Source organism: Myotis yumanensis, unplaced genomic scaffold, assembly GCF_028538775.1.
Source record: "Myotis yumanensis isolate MYYU_CA2020_CCGP unplaced genomic scaffold, mMyoYum1.0.hap1 SCAF_5, whole genome shotgun sequence".
In the NCBI taxonomy this organism is placed as follows: Eukaryota; Metazoa; Chordata; class Mammalia; order Chiroptera; family Vespertilionidae; genus Myotis; species Myotis yumanensis.
The window spans coordinates 75,956,937-75,972,733 of record NW_027223756.1 but is presented as its reverse complement, the minus strand read 5'-3'; the positions used below and the strand labels follow the sequence as shown (position 1 = coordinate 75,972,733).

The window sequence follows — 15,797 nt, the reverse complement described above, 5'->3', positions numbered from 1 at the left end:
CTACTGGGGATGGAGTCCACAACCCTGGCATGTGACCCTGACCGGAATCGAACCCAGGACCCTAACTGGCCAAACTGGCTAGGGCACCCATTCTTTTCTTGTCACCTCACCCCACCCGGTCTCAACCGGCCCAATACGTGTGACCGGGGCACTGACATTCCAGGTGACCGGGGCTCACTGTCGCTGAGCCTGAGCCTTCCGGCCTGGGGGAGGGGTAACTGGGCACTGACGACCCCCACCAGCTCAGAGACCCCTCCTCCTCCCCGTACCCGGGTCCCCAGCCGCGGCGCGCTCGCACTCTCCACCCGGCTCCTTCCTGTGCGCCGCGGGCGGGGCGGGGGCAGAGTCCGCCCCCTCCCCTGGGGCTGCCCCGCCCCGCCTGTCGCTCCCCTCCCCTCCCCTGCAGGGCCAGGCTCTGCGGCCATGTGACCCTGCGGCCGGCCCGGGACGGGACGGGACGCGCTGGGGCTGGCGTCGCGGGTCGTGGGCGCTGCCCGGGGCAGGGGTGGCATGGAGCGGAGGTGGGTCTTCGTGCTGCTCGACGTGCTGTGCGTGCTAGTCGGTAAGAGCCGCGGGAACCCGGGCGTGCGGGGGTCCCTCCCAGGTGGTGCCCGCCCCGGCCCGGCCTCCGCGAAGGTTGCTGGGCGCGCGAGGGCCGGCGGCGCCTCCGCTTCTCCGAGGCCATCTCTAGAGGGGTGACTCGGGGGAGTACCCTCGGCTCACTTTCCTGGGCCGGCGCCCTCCCAGCCTCAGTTTACCCGCTCGCGCCGGGTTCATGAGGAGGTCATGAGCGGCACCGGGGTTGGCACCCCCGCCCGGGCAGCAGGAAGTCACCGCAGGGGCCGCGAGCGCCCCGCTCTCGCCGCGCCCCCCCTTTCCCGCCGCGCCCGACCGGGCGGTGATTCACCCGGGCGGCGGCCCGGCAGGGGCGGAGCGGGGCGGGGGGGTGCGCCGCGGGTGCGGGTCTGGAGGACCTTTACACCGGCTCAGGACCGGCTTTCCCAGGGGCCGGGGAGGGCTGACGCCTGGCCCGGGACGCGCAGCGCGTTGGAGGGACTTGAACCAGCGCAGCCGGGGAGACAACGGAGAGAAAGCCGGGCCGCGGGCTGCGGATGCACCGCGGGCTTCGGGGAGGCGCCACCAAACCTGTTGGGCGGCTTTTCGGGCCAGGCTGGCGGAGGGGGCAGCCCGAGGCCCCTCTCTTCCCCTCCCCTCCCCTTTCCCAGGGTCCCGGAAACAAAGGCTGAGTGTTTGCTCTGGGGCTGTGAGGGCAATGGTCCCGGAATTCTACCTGCGGCGGGGGGGAGGGGCGCCTCCGGCAAAATTCGCCCCCTGCTCCCCAATCTGGTTCTTGCTCCTTAAACCTGCACGGGGGGTGGGGGTGGGGGGGGCGAGAGACCGAGGGATGGAGGATTCAGTCCTGATGGATGGCGGAGGCCAGGCCCTTCTCCCATGTCCCAGATGAGACCCTTTTTGAGGTGTGCCAGGTGGCAGCAGGAAGTCCCCTGGTCACCATATCCCGAGCATCTGTTATTTATTTAAATATCTGTGTGGATCTTACTGTATGCCAGGCGCTAAGCAACATGCAAATAACCCTTTTTCTCCAAACAGCCTGTGGAGGATGAGCTCTTATAATCCCCAATTTCGTTCTGGAGAGGTTAGAGGGGGGCAGAGCTAAGATTAGGTCGTGTGCTGCTGCTGTGTGCCAGAAGTCGGCTCAGGCAGACTGTAGCCCCCATTCTAGAAGATTGAGCACATAAATAGTTCAGTTTCAAATGCTTACAAAGGCCCTGACAAAACACTGGAGGTCATGGAAGCTGAGTGGAGGGAGGCCCTGATTTCAGTGCACAGAGCTCTGGTTCTGATGGGTGTGGGAATGTCCAGTGGAAGGGGCTGGGACAGCAGTTGGGAGGCGGATTTCTCCTCCCAGGCGCCCTGGGTGACTTGATTTCTCAGCATCTTCTAGCTCTGCCCCCCACACCAACACACACACACAACTTTGAGAGACTCCTCCTTGGCCTCTCTACCCCCACCCTTGCCCTCACTCACAGCAGCCAGAGGGATCCTATGAAAACAGGCTCCATTCCTCTGCTCCAAACCCCCCTGTGCCTCCCGCCTCACAGCAAGGTTCACATTCTTATAATGTCCTCCATCCTCCAACCCCCAACACAGTCCTTCTTCCCAATGCTCCAACTCCCAGGCATGGTGGCACCTGCAGACCTTTGCGCCGGCTGTTCCCTGGGCCCAGCACTCTTCCCCAGATGTCCCCTGAACTTCCTCATCTCCTCCAAGCCATCTCCTCTGGGACCTACACTGCAATCCCTGCTGAAACCTGCAGCCACCTCTCTGGTTCCAGTCATCATTTACTTACTCTTCATTTCTAACCCCTCTCAGCTCCCTGAGGCTGACCTCTGTTTTCTTCACGGCGTCTTTCTCCAGGCTTGGCATCAGAGGTGCTCAATACCATCACTAAAGGGTCCCTGGGACCCTAGGATTTGGCCTGTTGGGAGGAGTTGGCTCTACTATCCCCAGAAGACACACCCTTTTACACTTGTCACCTGCCCTGCCAGGGGCAAAGGACACCCTGCTGGAGTTTGTCTCTGCACCGGCTCCATAGAGCAGGGAGCCCTTCATGGGAAGGGGGAAGGGTTCCGGCTCAGCAGGGCCCCAGTGCCTGGGTGACTTACCCTTTCATAATTTGGTTTTGTCTGTAGCTCCTGAATGTGTCTTTGGACTGAGCTCCCAGGTCTGGTCTGCCTTGGTCACTGTGTGGCCAGCTCAGGGACAAATGAGAAATGTGGGCATCTCAGATTCAAGAGCAGAAAGCCCTTCTTATAACAGACTAGAGGCCCGGTGCACAAAAATTTGTGCACTGGGGGGGGGGTCCCCTCAGCCCGGCCTGTGCCCTCTCACAGTCTGGGACCCCTTGGGGGATGTCCACCTGCTGGCTTAGGCCCGCTCCCTGGGGGGATCAGGCCTAAGCTGGCAGTCAGACATCCCTCTGGCAGCCCGGGAGCCCTCAGGGGATGTCCACTTGCCAGCGGGGAGCAGGCCTAAGCTGCAGTTGGACATCCTTAGCACTGCTGAGGAGGCGGAAGAGGCTCCCACCACCACCACCACTGTGCTGGCAGCCATCAGCCTGGCTTGTGTTTGAGCAGAGCTCCCCCTGTGGGAGTGCACTGACCACCAGGGGGCAGCTCCTGCATTGAGCGTCTGCCCCCTGGTGGTCAGTGTGTGTCATAGTGACCAGTCATTCCCAGTTGTTCTGCTGTTAGGGTCAATTTGCATATTACCCTTTTATTATATAGGATGCTTATTAAATGCCTGAGACTCAGCCTTGAGCATGACAGCCTCCTGCTCAGGTGCTCACAGATGGGTGGGGGGGGGGAGGTTAATCAAGTATCAATGATTATATAATTATATGAAAGGACAAGAAACAGGAAGAACTGAAATTTCCTTCTAGAAGAGTGATTACTTGGGTGGGACAGTCAGGAGTGGGGAATGGAACTGAGACCAGAGGGAAGTTAGTTAAAGATGTTTGGGTAGAGAGAAGGACATGTGCAAAGGTCCTGGGGTGGGTGCTTTCTGGGTTTGTTCCAGGAGCAGGAAGGAGGATGGAGGGAAGTGGGGTGAGGGGTAGGAGGTGTGGGGTGGGAATGGTCCTGGGGAGGACATCGCTGTTAGTATCTAAGGATGATGGGGAACCCTGAGGGGGTTTTAATGGTGGGCATGAAGGTGAGGAAACCAGGAGGGAGGCTGAGGCAGGTGTGCAAACTCCAGAAGGCTGGTCTGTGTGGCCCTAGGGCTGGTGCTCGGAGAGAAACATGTGGCTACATGGTTTCTCTCCTCCACTCCCAGCCTCTCTGCCTTTCGCCATCCTGACGCTCGTGAATGCCCCGTACAAGCGAGGATTCTACTGTGGTGATGACTCCATCCGGTACCCCTACCGTCCAGACACCATCACTCATGGGCTCATGGCCGGGGTTACCATCACTACCACCGTCATCCTTGTAAGGCAGGAGGGCTGGTAGGGCGGGAGCATCAAGTATCTGCCCTGGGTGGTATTTGTGGGGAAGAGGACCCCCTTCAGAGTTCCCAGTTCCTAGCGGCCTCAGGGAAGCCAGAAATCCTAAACCTATTTCAGTGGGTCGGACTGAGTAAGTGCCTGGCGGAGACCCCACGGTTGCTGCTCTGGTCCTGCCCTGAGGCGACTTGGCGGATCCCTTTGCAGGTCTCAGCCGGAGAAGCCTACCTGGTGTACACGGACCGGCTCTATTCCCGCTCCAACTTCAACAATTACCTGGCCGCTGTCTACAAGGTGCTGGGGACATTCCTGTTTGGGGCTGCAGTGAGCCAGTCCCTCACAGACCTGGCCAAGTACATGATTGGCCGGCTGAGGCCCAACTTCCTGGCAGTGTGTGACCCTGATTGGAGCCGTGTCAATTGCTCCGTCTATGTACAGGTGGAGAAGGTGTGCAGGGGAAGCCCTGCCAACGTCACTGAGTCCAGGTGGGTGGTGGATTAGCAGCCTTCGCTCTGGGTGATGCTGGGGGAGCTCAAGCCATAGACACTCCCACTCCCTGGGGGAGGATGGGGGCTGGAGAAGGGCCCTCGGGAGCTGGATGTTGAAGAATGAATTGCCAAATGGAGAAGGATAAGGAGGTACCTCAATGGGCAACGGACAGGGTGGGAGCAGGGCCGGGAGGTGCCTGTGGGCCTGGGTCCTGCAGACAGAGGTGAGGTGGGGCTGGGGTGCCAGGCCCTGGAGCAGAGCAGCGAGTGTTAGGAGGGGTTACCCATCTCCCCTACATTTCAGGTCCATTCTCATGCTTTTGCTCTGTCCTCTCATCATCTCTATTGATAAACTTTTCACATAACAGACTTTCTTATTTTCTTTTTAAAAACTGAAATAAAGTTCACATAGCATAAATTCACTACTTAACCATTTAAATGTGTACAGTTCATTGGTTTTAGTACATTCGCAATGTTGTGCAGCCATCTCCACTATCCTGTTTCAAAATATGTTCATCACACCAGGAAGAAACTCCATGCCCATGAGCTCTCCTCCTCCCCCTTCCCCCAGCCCTTGTTAAGGACTAACCTATTTTCTGTCTCCGGATTTACCTATTTTGGACATTTCATATACATGGAATCATATCCTGTGTGGCCTTTCTTGCCTGGCTTATTTTTATTATTATTTTTTTAATCCTCACCCAAGGACATTTTTTCCATTGCTTTTTAGAGAGAGTGGAAGGAAGGAAGGGAGGGAGGAGAGAGAGGAGAGAGAAACATTGATGTGAAAGAGACACACCAATTGGTTGCTTCCAGCATGAGGCCTGACTGGGGCCGGGGATCAAACCTGCAACCCAGGTACATGCCCTTGACCAGGAATCGAGCCTGCAGCCCTTTGGTGTGTGGGCGGACACTCTGATCACAGCCACACTGGCTAGGGCTTGCCTGGCCTCTTTAATGTCCTGAAGGTTGTTACCCATACTGTAGCTTCTGTCAGTTTTTGCTTCATGTATTTTGGGTTCTGTTGTTAGATGCATATATCTTTGTAATTATGATATTTCTTGATGGCTTGACCCCTTTATCACTGTAATGTCCTTTCTTTCTCCTAACATTTTTTGTCATAAAGTCTGTTTTGCCTGATAGTAATATAGCATAGCTGCCCTGCCAGTCTTTTGGTTACTATTTGCATGGAATATTTTTTCCCATTCTTATACTTTCAACCTATTTGTGTCTTTGAATCTAAAGTGAGTCTCTTATGCACATCATAAAGTTAGATATTTTAAAAATCCATTCTCTAATCTCTGCCTTTTAGATAATTTAATACATTCAACATGAATGCAATTACTGATAAGGAAAGACTTCTATTATTTGTTACCTATACATTATATATTTTTTTATTTTGCTTTGTTTTTAATTTCTCCATTACTGTCTTCTTTTCTGTTAAATAGGTATTGTGCAAAAAGTTTGCAGATATATAGTGCTATAGTGTGTGTGTGTGTGTGTGTGTGTGTGTGTCTCTGTCTCTCTCTCTCTCTCTCTCTCTCTCTCTCTCTATATATATATATATATATATATACTAGTAGCCCTGCGCACAAATCCATGCGCCAGTAGCTTGCTGCTGCCCTCCAGTAGCTCTCCACCCGCTGCCCTGCCCTGCCCTCCTGTAGCTCCCGCCGCTCCCCTGTCATAGCCATAGCTTGCTGCCCTGCCCCCTCTTATAACTCTCCGCCGCCTGCTTGTAGCTCATTGCCCTACCCTCCTGCTGATCCATGATCCGGTCGTGACGTGTCACAGCGTAATGACCATTTGCATATTACATCTTTATTATATAAGATATATATATGTATGTGTGTGTATATATATATATATATATATATACACACACACATACACATACATACATATACACATACAGATACACACACACACACACACACTATTGCGCACCCCCTTTGAGGTTATTGTCACAAATTATATCTTTATACATTGTGTCCTATCAACATAGATTTATATATACTGTTTTATGCAGTTTTTAAAATTGAGGTGTAATAACATTATATTAGTTCAGGTGTACAACATAATCATATGATAGTTTTATTTATTGTGAAATAATCACAGTAAGTCTTATTTACATTGTTAGCATATATGCTGTTTCTTTTTTTATAGATATATATATATTTTATTGATTTTTTTACAGAGAGGAAGGGAGAGGGATAGAGAGTTAGAAACATCGATGAGAGAGACATCGATCAGCTGCCTCCTGCACACTCCCCACTGGGGATGTGCCCACAACCAAGGTACATGCCCTTGATTGGAATTGAACCTGGGACCCTTGAGTCCTCAGGCCGATGCTATATCCAGTGAGCCAAACCGGTTAGGGCTGCTGTTTCTTTTTTAATCATATAGGAAAAAACCCAGGAATTATAAACCAAAAATACATTAATACTGGCGTTTCTATTTTGTAACTACCTTTACTGGTGTTTTTTATGTCTTTGTGTGGGTTTGAGTTACTGTCTAGTAGTATCCTTCATTTCTCCCTGAGAAAGCCTCCCTTTTAGCATTCCTCATAGGGCAGGTGTACAAGCATTGAATTCTCTAGATCTTTGCTTATCTGGGAATGTCTTAATTTCTCCATTTTTAGAGGATAATTTTGCTAGATATAGAATTCTTGGTGACCAGATTTTTTTCTGTTTTAATTATTTGAATATGTAATCTAGCACCTCTGACCGGCATGGTTTCTGATAAGACAGCTGCTAATCTTATTGAGGGCCCCATGTGCACAATGAGTCCTTTCTCTTGTCTGCTTTTAAGAATGTCTCTTGACTTTTTTTTGGTAGTGTAGTTGTCTTTGAATTTATCCTACTTGGAGTTTATTGAGCTTCCTGAGTGTGTAAAGTTTTTCATCATGTTTGGGGATTTTTCAACCAGTATTTTTTCAGATACTCTATCTGCCCCTTCTCTCTCTCCTCTTCTGTTGGGACTCCCATTATGTCTAACACTGGCCATGTTGCCAAGGAAAATTCTCCCTTAGATTGTGGGAAGGTCAGTGGAAGAGGACAGGAGACCAGGAGGGTATTGAAGGTAGAGATGCTGTCTGGGTTCTGAGCATGGGCCCTTTTGAAGCCTGCTGCCCTCTCCTCTCTTAGATTATCTTTCTACTCTGGACACTCCTCCTTTGGGATGTACTGCATGGTGTTCTTGGCGGTGAGTTGGTTTTCCTGTGCCTTGCTTGGTGTGGAACTGTGGCCAAGTCACTCCCCTTTGCTGGGCCTCAGTTTCTGCATCCATAAAACAGGGTGGGTGGAGGAGGGGATTGGTTGGGCTAAGTGGTTTGTTCATAAAAACTGGAGGCCCTGGGCCTTCTGTACTCTTGGCCTCGGGTTACCATCTGTGCATTGGCCGTGGGGTGAACCTGGCAGGCTCCTGAGCTCATGGCTGCCCTCTGCACCCCCAGCTCTATGTGCAGGCGCGGCTCTGCTGGAAGTGGGCACGGCTGCTGCGGCCCACAGTGCAGTTCTTCCTGGTGGCCTTTGCCCTCTATGTGGGCTACACCCGCGTATCTGACCACAAACACCACTGGAGTGATGTCCTCGTGGGCCTCCTTCAGGGGGCACTGGTGGCCTGCCTCACTGTGAGCTCCTGGGCCCCAACATTTTGCCCTGGGACCCGCTTACCCTCTTTCTCCCTTTTATAGTCCCTAGTTCTCTACTCCCGTCTTTCCCCTAAGATCCCAGTCTTCCCACCCAGGTTCTGCTTTTCTTATTGCCCCCAGCACAGTTCTCATCCCCTCGTGGGTTCTACCACCCCTCACCCCCCCACTCCCTTCCCAGGGTCCCATTCCCCACCTCCCTCACCTGGGTCCCGGTCCGACCCCTGCCCAGCCCACTTTTGCCTCTTTCCTCACCCAGGTTCGCTACATTTCCGACTTCTTCAAAACCCGGCCCCCACAGCACTGCCTGGAAGAAGGGGAGCTGGAACGGAAGCCTAGCCTGTCACTGACGCTGACCCTGGGTGAGGCTGACCGCAACCACTATGGGTACCCAGTCTCCAACTCCTGAGGCAGGAAGCCGCCCAGGCAGGGCCCCAGCTGGAACTCGGGCTGTGGGGCAGGATGTCCGCGGTGCCGGCAGGGCCCTCACCTGGGATGGCAGTGAAGTGCTCCAGGCTCCAGGTGCTCCAGGCTGGTTCCCAGAGGGGTTTCTATTAAACCCACCTCCTGTGCACTGGACAAGGGGCCTGGCCTGGTGGTGCCCCGGGCTGCCCTAATGTTTGGATGGGGACCCTCCATTATGAATAGAGCTCCCTCAGTACCCCTTCTTTTGTTGGCTTAGGGAAGGGACCAAGAGATCTAGATAAATGCTGTTTTTGTAAAATGTATTATGTGGATTTTTAGTAAATTAGGGCATTTGCTTGACAAATGTTATCAGCACCTCTGTTCCTCACGGCCATTCTGAGGACTGTTCCTACAGCAGGGGGAGAGCCCTCCCCTGGCAGCGGCTCAGCTGAGCTGTGTTGTGAAGTTAACAAGTGGTTGCAAAGTCACCAAGCCAAATGAAAGTCACAGCCACGCCTTTCGTCGGTCATTTCTTCCGAGGGCCCTGGTTCCTGTTAGTACCGAATGGCATTAAAAACCTGCATCATGTGGGAGCTAATGTGCTCAGGTGACCGTGCAAGGAAATGTGTGCATGCATTCCCACCTGTGTATACGCACCTAAATATAAAGATTTCTATGTGGAACTGTCTGTATCTATATTAAGCTAAAGATGAATTTATACTGTTGTCTCCAGCCTGATCCATTATCACATGGACAGTGTAACCTCCCCTCGACCGGAGTCCGAACCTGCAACCTTGGTGTATCGGGAAGACCCTCTAACCCAGTGGTTCTCAACCTTGGCTGCACATTAGAATCCCCTGGGAATGTTTTTAAAATCCTGATTTCTGGGCCTCATCCTCTGGAAATTCTGTTTCTTTGTTATGGGGTGGGGCCACAACATTAGTAACAAAGAAACAGAATCCTGGAGAATGAGGCCCAGAAATCAGGATTTTAAAAAGATTCCCAGGGGATTCTAATGTGCGGCCAAGGTCGAGAACCACTGCTCTAACCAATTGAGCTACCCAGCTAGGGTCGTCTGCCGCGTACTTGATTCATCGCTCCATTCCAGATTATACAGAGAGTGGTTTCAGGTTTGTAAACTACCCCAAGGGAAATAACTATAAAATAGAGCTCACTGTGTACATACAGTACATTTTGTTTTAGTCTATAGATTCTGTTCCTTTTCAGAGTTATGTAGGTCACCGCCTTTTGCCCCACCACCTACAGTGACTTTCTTTTCTACATTTCTAATATGGTTACATTCTTTGGCATACTCTGTATTCTATTCTGTGACACTCCCACATCCTAAATAACTTAATTTGAATAGGTTATGATTTAGTCTCTGGGCTGTAAAAAACTGTGGGTTTTTCATAAATGCACAATGGCTGATATCCATCACTAAAATATTCTGTGGAACATTTCAACCCTCCACACCATGGTCTTCCATCTCTGTAGTTTTGCCTTTCCCAGAATGATATAGAAATGGGGTCATACAGTGTGTGGCCTCTTCATACAGGATTCTTTTACTTGGCGATATACATGTAAGATTCAGCCATATCTTTACATGGGTTTGTTTACATAAGAAATGTTCAAGCCTGTAGAGAATTTCTGTAAGAGATTATTTGAGCCAGAACTGGCTATAGTTGCCAGGAAGCACGCTCTCAAATGCACCTGAGAAGCACAGTTTTGCAGCGTCTCATGCCTTTGGAACTAAGGAGGGAATGGAAGGGAGATTAAATGAGCCAGGGGGTTGGAGGAAGCGGGGTGGATTCAGGATATTTAATAAGATTACGTTCTCTCTGGAGGGTAGTTATTTCAAAGGCGTGTTTCAGCTTACTTCAAAGGTGTGTTAACCAGGATGCACAAAAACAATGGCTAGGGCTTGCTTAAGGCAAAGAAAGATAAAAACCTTTTACTAGAAAAGTTATATGCCTGGGGCGTGGCTACCCACCGAGACCTTCTGAGTTAGGAATTTGCAATCAGATCTCCCTGTGAGGTTACTTTGTAGAACCCTCTCCTTCTCCAGGTTGAGGTTCATTCCTTTCTGTTTTGAATTGTGTTCCATTGCTTGTGTAGCGGAGGGAAGTAATTTCCCTCCACTAGGCTGGCGGAGACTCCCCTGTAATAAAGACAGATTAACAGGAGAAAACCAAGTTTATCTCCCTGACACTTGAAGGATAGGAAAACTGAGTAGCTCCCTGAAGTAGCCCAAGTCATTACCGTAGATACCATCTTGAGCTAAAAACAAAAGAAAGATGTTGGGGTAGGGGGAAGCCCTTTAAGGCAGGTTGTCCAGCAGAACAGTAAACAAGGGTATGGTTGTTAACGCAGATTTAAGTCGGGGCCTTCATTGAAAATGTAGGCGGTGGGAACGGCACCAGGTGCCTGGCCCGTGGGCTCAGACCAAACCTGGGTTCGGCAACCTCGGTACTTGGGTTCTGGCTAGGAAAGAACTCAGAGCCAAGACCCAAACTGTAAGAGAACGTTTATTTGGGCAATCACAGAGGGAGAAGAAGTCATTCCCAGAAGAAATGGGCTTAGGAAATTAGTTCTAGAGGTAAAGGAAGGGCCCTTGGAGCGCGGGAGTGAGGAAGCGAATGGTAAGGAGCCTGGAACGGGGAGGGGGAAGGGGAAGGCGGGCGTGCGCTCCTGGGAGGGAGAGCGCTCTGGGTCCGCTGCTGAGGGTTTTAGGGGTGCTTTCCAGGTGTGGCCATTCAGGACTGTGCTCTCCACTGATTGGCTGGCAGGCACCAGGACTGGAGGTCACTATTCAATGCAGCTGGGCCTGAGGGCAGCCTTGGCGGGTTTGTTGCTTACCTGGGCTGGAGCTGAAATACAACGTTTCCCCGGGCAGGAAAGGATAGATTTGAGTGCGTTTTGGTGTCTGTTGTAAAGTTTGTGTCTACATTCATTTCATCCCATATGGTCTCCAATTAATTACACTTCATGTGTTTTTGGAGGTCATGAGATGGATGATTTTATTTAGCTTGAATTTCCCAAACTCAATGGATTCAGCTGGATTGCCTCAAGGGGGCGTGGCCTCCACTGAACCGTGAGCACCGCGCACCCTGTGCTGCCCAGCTGGCCAGCTGAGCCCACGTTGAAGACCCCACCGGCGCATGCGCGTTCTGACCGCTACATGCCTTCTCCCCCCAGCAAGCTGAGCTCCATCTCAGGACGCACAGGAGACCCCACCAGACCTTCCGGACAATGTTGGGGGACAGTGTGGGGGGACAGTGTGGGGGGGTAGTGTGGGGGGACAGTGTGGATCCGTGTCTGTGCAGAGGACGCTGGTTTACCTCAGCACCCGCCCTGGAGGCTCTGCTAATGAGAGGAGAGTTGTTTATTTTTTCTTTCGTTTTTTTGTTGTTTTATTTTGTTTGTTTTTCTGTGTGGTGTAACCAGTGTGTTGATTTTTTGTTGTTTTGTGTGTGGCTGTCCGTTGATACCACCGCCATTTATGAAGGTTCATTTCTTTGTTCTGCTCCCATTGGCCCGTGTCTTGTTTTTATGCCAGTACCAACCTGTTTTGGTGATGATCGCTTTGTAATTTAGCTTGAAGTCAGGGATCCTGATGCCTCCAGTGTTCTTTTTCAAGATTGCTTTGGCTGTTTGTGGTTTCAAAAAAATGTTAGGAATGTTTGTTCTATTTCTGTGAAAATGCCATTGGAATTTTGATCAGGATTGCCGTAAATCTGAGGATCCCTGTGGGTAATAAGGGCATTTTAACAATATTAATTCTTCTCATCCATGAGCACGGGATATCTTTTTATTCATTTGTGTCTTCCATTTCTTTCATCAGTGTCTTGCAGTTTTCAGTGTATGAGTCTTTTGCCTCCTTAGCTAAATTTATTCTAGTTATTTTGTTCTTTTTAATACAGTTGTAAGTGGGATTATTTTTTATTTTCTCTTTCTGGTGGTCCATTATTAGTGTATAGAAACACAACTGATTTGGGTATGTTGGTTTTATATTCTGCAAATGTACTGGTTTTGGATTCTGCAAACAAACAGCTTTTTCGATGTGGAGTGAGTGATGTGGAAAATTGGAATTAAAAAATTCTGCTGTGCCTACCACATCCCAGGGCATCTGTGATACCCAAGGCATAGTGGCTACTAATATAATCTTCCCATAATGCCTCTCCCTGACATGGGGACTGCTCCATGGGCGATTAGCTTCACCACGTGGGTGAACTGGGTCTGCGGAGGACTTGGCCAATGTAACAAACTTGGCTCTTCTCTGTTTCTCTGGCTCGGTATTGACACAGGTGTTTTGAATATTGATTTACTTTCCAGTAATTTTAAAAGTCTAGAAAAGGCCCTGGCCAGGAGGCTCAATTAGTTGAAGCGTTGTTCTGTACACCAAAAGATTGTGTGTTCAATTCTGGTCAGGAGGCAATCAATTGCTCTCTCTTCCCCCGTCTCTCTCCCCCCTCTCTCCCGCTCTCTCTCCTGTTTAAAAAAACCCCACAGCCCTAACTGGTTTGGCTCAGTGGATACAGTGGATAGAGCTTCAGCCTGTGGACTGAAAGGTCCCAGGTTTGATTCCGGTCAAGGGCATGTACCTTGGTTGCGGGCACATCCCCAGTAGGAGGGGTGCAGGAAGCAGCTGACCGATGTTTCTCTCTCATTGATGTTTCTAACTCTCTATCCCTCTCTCTGTTTCAGTAGCAGCACAGACATGCACTCCTCTCTGCACTCAGATTCCGCAGCCGTCATGGCTTTGCCACATTTGCCATTTCCCATGAAGCACTGCAGTGTGTTCTATGCAGAGTAAGTGCTTTGTCCCAGAAGATCGTGTTGGTTTCCACGTTGTAATCTCATCCGTGGTCCCACGTCAGCTTTCACCGCCTGTCCCAGCGGTGTGAGAGGTCTTTTTCCATTTGAGACCATCCTGTTCTTCTGGTCTGTTACCGAGACTTACCCTCATTTTCACAACCCTGATGGAGTTAAAGTTCACAGATGACTCAGACCTGGGTGCCTGTTTCTGCCCAGCTTCCTTCACTTCGGATGGATGTTTCTTTCAGTGTTGTAACATGTGCCAGTACTTCATTTTTTTCATTGTGACTTATTATATGCAACATGACATTTACAGCTTAAACCATTTGAAGTATAGAGTTCTATGGCACTAACTGCATTTACATTGTGTGCAGCTATCAACACCATCCATCTTCAGAACTTTATTTTCCTCAAGTGGAATTGTATCCATTAAACACTAACTTCCTATTCTCCTTTTCCCTGACTACATTCTACTTTCTCTGAATTTGATTTCTGCAGGTGCCTCCTGTAAGTGGAATCATTTAATATTTGTCTTTCTGTGACTGTCGTATTTCACTTAGCATGATGACCTCAGGGTTGATCCCTGTTGTAGCCGGAGTCAGAATTTCCTAGGTTTTTAGGCTGAAGAATATCTCACCGTGTATGTATCACATTGTGTTTGTCCATTCATTCACTGATGGACACTGGGTTGCTTCCACCCCTGGCTGCTGTGCATCGTGCTGCTATGAATATGGGTGCACAAATGTCTGTTCAAGTCCCTGCTTTCAGATCTTTTGGGTATGTGCCCGGAAGCAGAATTGCTGGATTCTACATTAATTCTGGGTTTAAGTTTTTGAGGAACTGCCAGTGGAGTCGTTGAACTATTTGGTAATTCTTTTGAGGAAACACCAAACTATTGTACACAAAGTAAAATGGCCGTACCATTTTACATTTGCACAAGGAATGTCTCAGTGTTCGAATTTCTCTATGTCATTGTTAACATTTATTATTTGTAGTTTTCTGGATTATAGCCATTCTAGTGAGTGTGAAGGGTTACCGTTGTGGGTTTAATTTGCATTTCCATCACGACTAAGGATTTATAACGTCGTTTCCTGTGCTTGTTGGCCATTTGTGTGTCTTCTTGGGAGAAGGGTCTATCCGAGTCCATTTTAAAGCTTTAGTTGATGAGTTGTACAGGACCTTGTGTGTTCCGGATAACAGCTATCAGAGATACAATGTGCAACTATTTTGTTCCCTTCTGTGGGCTGTCGATTCACTCTCTAGATAGCTTCTTTTGATGCACAAAAGGTTTTAATTGTGAGGAGATCTCATCTATTGTTTTCTTTCATTGCCTGTGCTTTTTGTAAGATCCAAGGTCATGAAGATTCATGTTTTCTTTGAGAGTTTATTTTACCTACTACATTTAAACCTTTTATATATTTTGAGTTAATTTCTGTATGTGCTGTGAGGTAAGGGTCCAGTTTCATTGCTCTGCTGGTGAATAGTCAGCACCATTTGTTGAAAAGACCTTTCTTGACCCAATTTGATGATGTCTGCCCCTGTCAAACATCAGATGTCTGTGGACGGATGGGCTTATTTCTGGGCTCTCATTTCAGTTCTGTTCATTTATCTGTATAGTCATGTGTCACATAATCACATTTTGGTCGACGACAGACCACATGTACAATCATGATCCCATAATATGATAATGGAGCTGAAAAATTCCTATGGTCTAGTGATGATGCAGCTATCCTCATGTATTTGTGGTGCTTCTGGTGTGAACACACCTACTGACGGTCATATAAAAGTGTAGCACATATAATTAAGTACAGCACATAATACTTGATAATGATAATAAATGACCATGTTATTGGTTAATGTATTTACTTTACAATACTTTTATCATTATTTTAGTGTTCTCTTTCTACTTAAAAAGTTTCCTGTGAAACATTATGCTGTGTGACACCAACACCAGCCTCGTACATCTCATTTCTACTGTCTCTTTTTAAAATTTATATTTTTAAATTAAAGTAAAATTATTTTTATTTAAAAATGTATACATTTTATTAAAATTAAAATGACATTTGACAATTTCTAATTTACTGGTTTACGTTACAATGTAGTGTTGAGCTTTAATTTTCCTTATGTAAATATTTAAATTTTAAATCTTTTTTATTATTGTGGTAAGGTACATAATATGAAGTTTACCATTTTAATCATTTCTAACTATACAGTTCAGTGGCTTTGAGCACATACATATTTTTGTGCAACCATCACCATCATTCATCTCCAGAACTTTTGACCTCCCACACTGAAACTCTGTAGCCATTAAACAACTCCCCTTTCTCCCTCCCTCTACCTTCTGGCAACCACTATTCTACTTTCTATCTGTATGAGTGTGACAATTCTCAGTACGCCATACAGTATTTGTCCTTTT

The 15,797-nt window shown here is 48.9% G+C and overlaps 1 protein-coding gene across 2 annotated transcripts; it reads left to right on the top strand.

The window, feature by feature from the left end:
- The first annotated feature begins 441 nt into the window (after positions 1 to 441).
- On the top strand, positions 442 to 9,249 carry PLPP2 (phospholipid phosphatase 2). 2 transcript variants are annotated; one of them, XM_070415591.1, is made up of 6 exons: positions 442 to 562; positions 3,859 to 4,010; positions 4,232 to 4,509; positions 7,659 to 7,716; positions 7,967 to 8,143; positions 8,421 to 9,249. In XM_070415591.1, the coding sequence occupies exons 1-6, from the start codon at positions 511 to 513 to the stop codon at positions 8,568 to 8,570; spliced, it is 867 nt and encodes a 288-aa protein (XP_070271692.1). In that variant the 5' UTR covers positions 442 to 510; the 3' UTR covers positions 8,571 to 9,249. The 2 variants fall into 2 exon arrangements, with proteins under 2 accessions (XP_070271692.1, XP_070271693.1); XM_070415592.1 differs by having other exon boundaries at positions 446 to 521.
- Positions 9,250 to 15,797: the final 6,548 nt, after the last annotated feature.

Coding starts and splice junctions, on each gene's coding strand:
- PLPP2 (XM_070415591.1), top strand. CDS start 511: ATGGAGCGGAGGTGGGTCTTCGTGCTGCTCGACGTGCTGTGCGTGCTA. Junction 4,011..4,231: donor TCACTACCACCGTCATCCTT/GTAAGGCAGGAG, acceptor ATCCCTTTGCAG/GTCTCAGCCGGAGAAGCCTA. Junction 7,717..7,966: donor ACTGCATGGTGTTCTTGGCG/GTGAGTTGGTTT, acceptor CTGCACCCCCAG/CTCTATGTGCAGGCGCGGCT.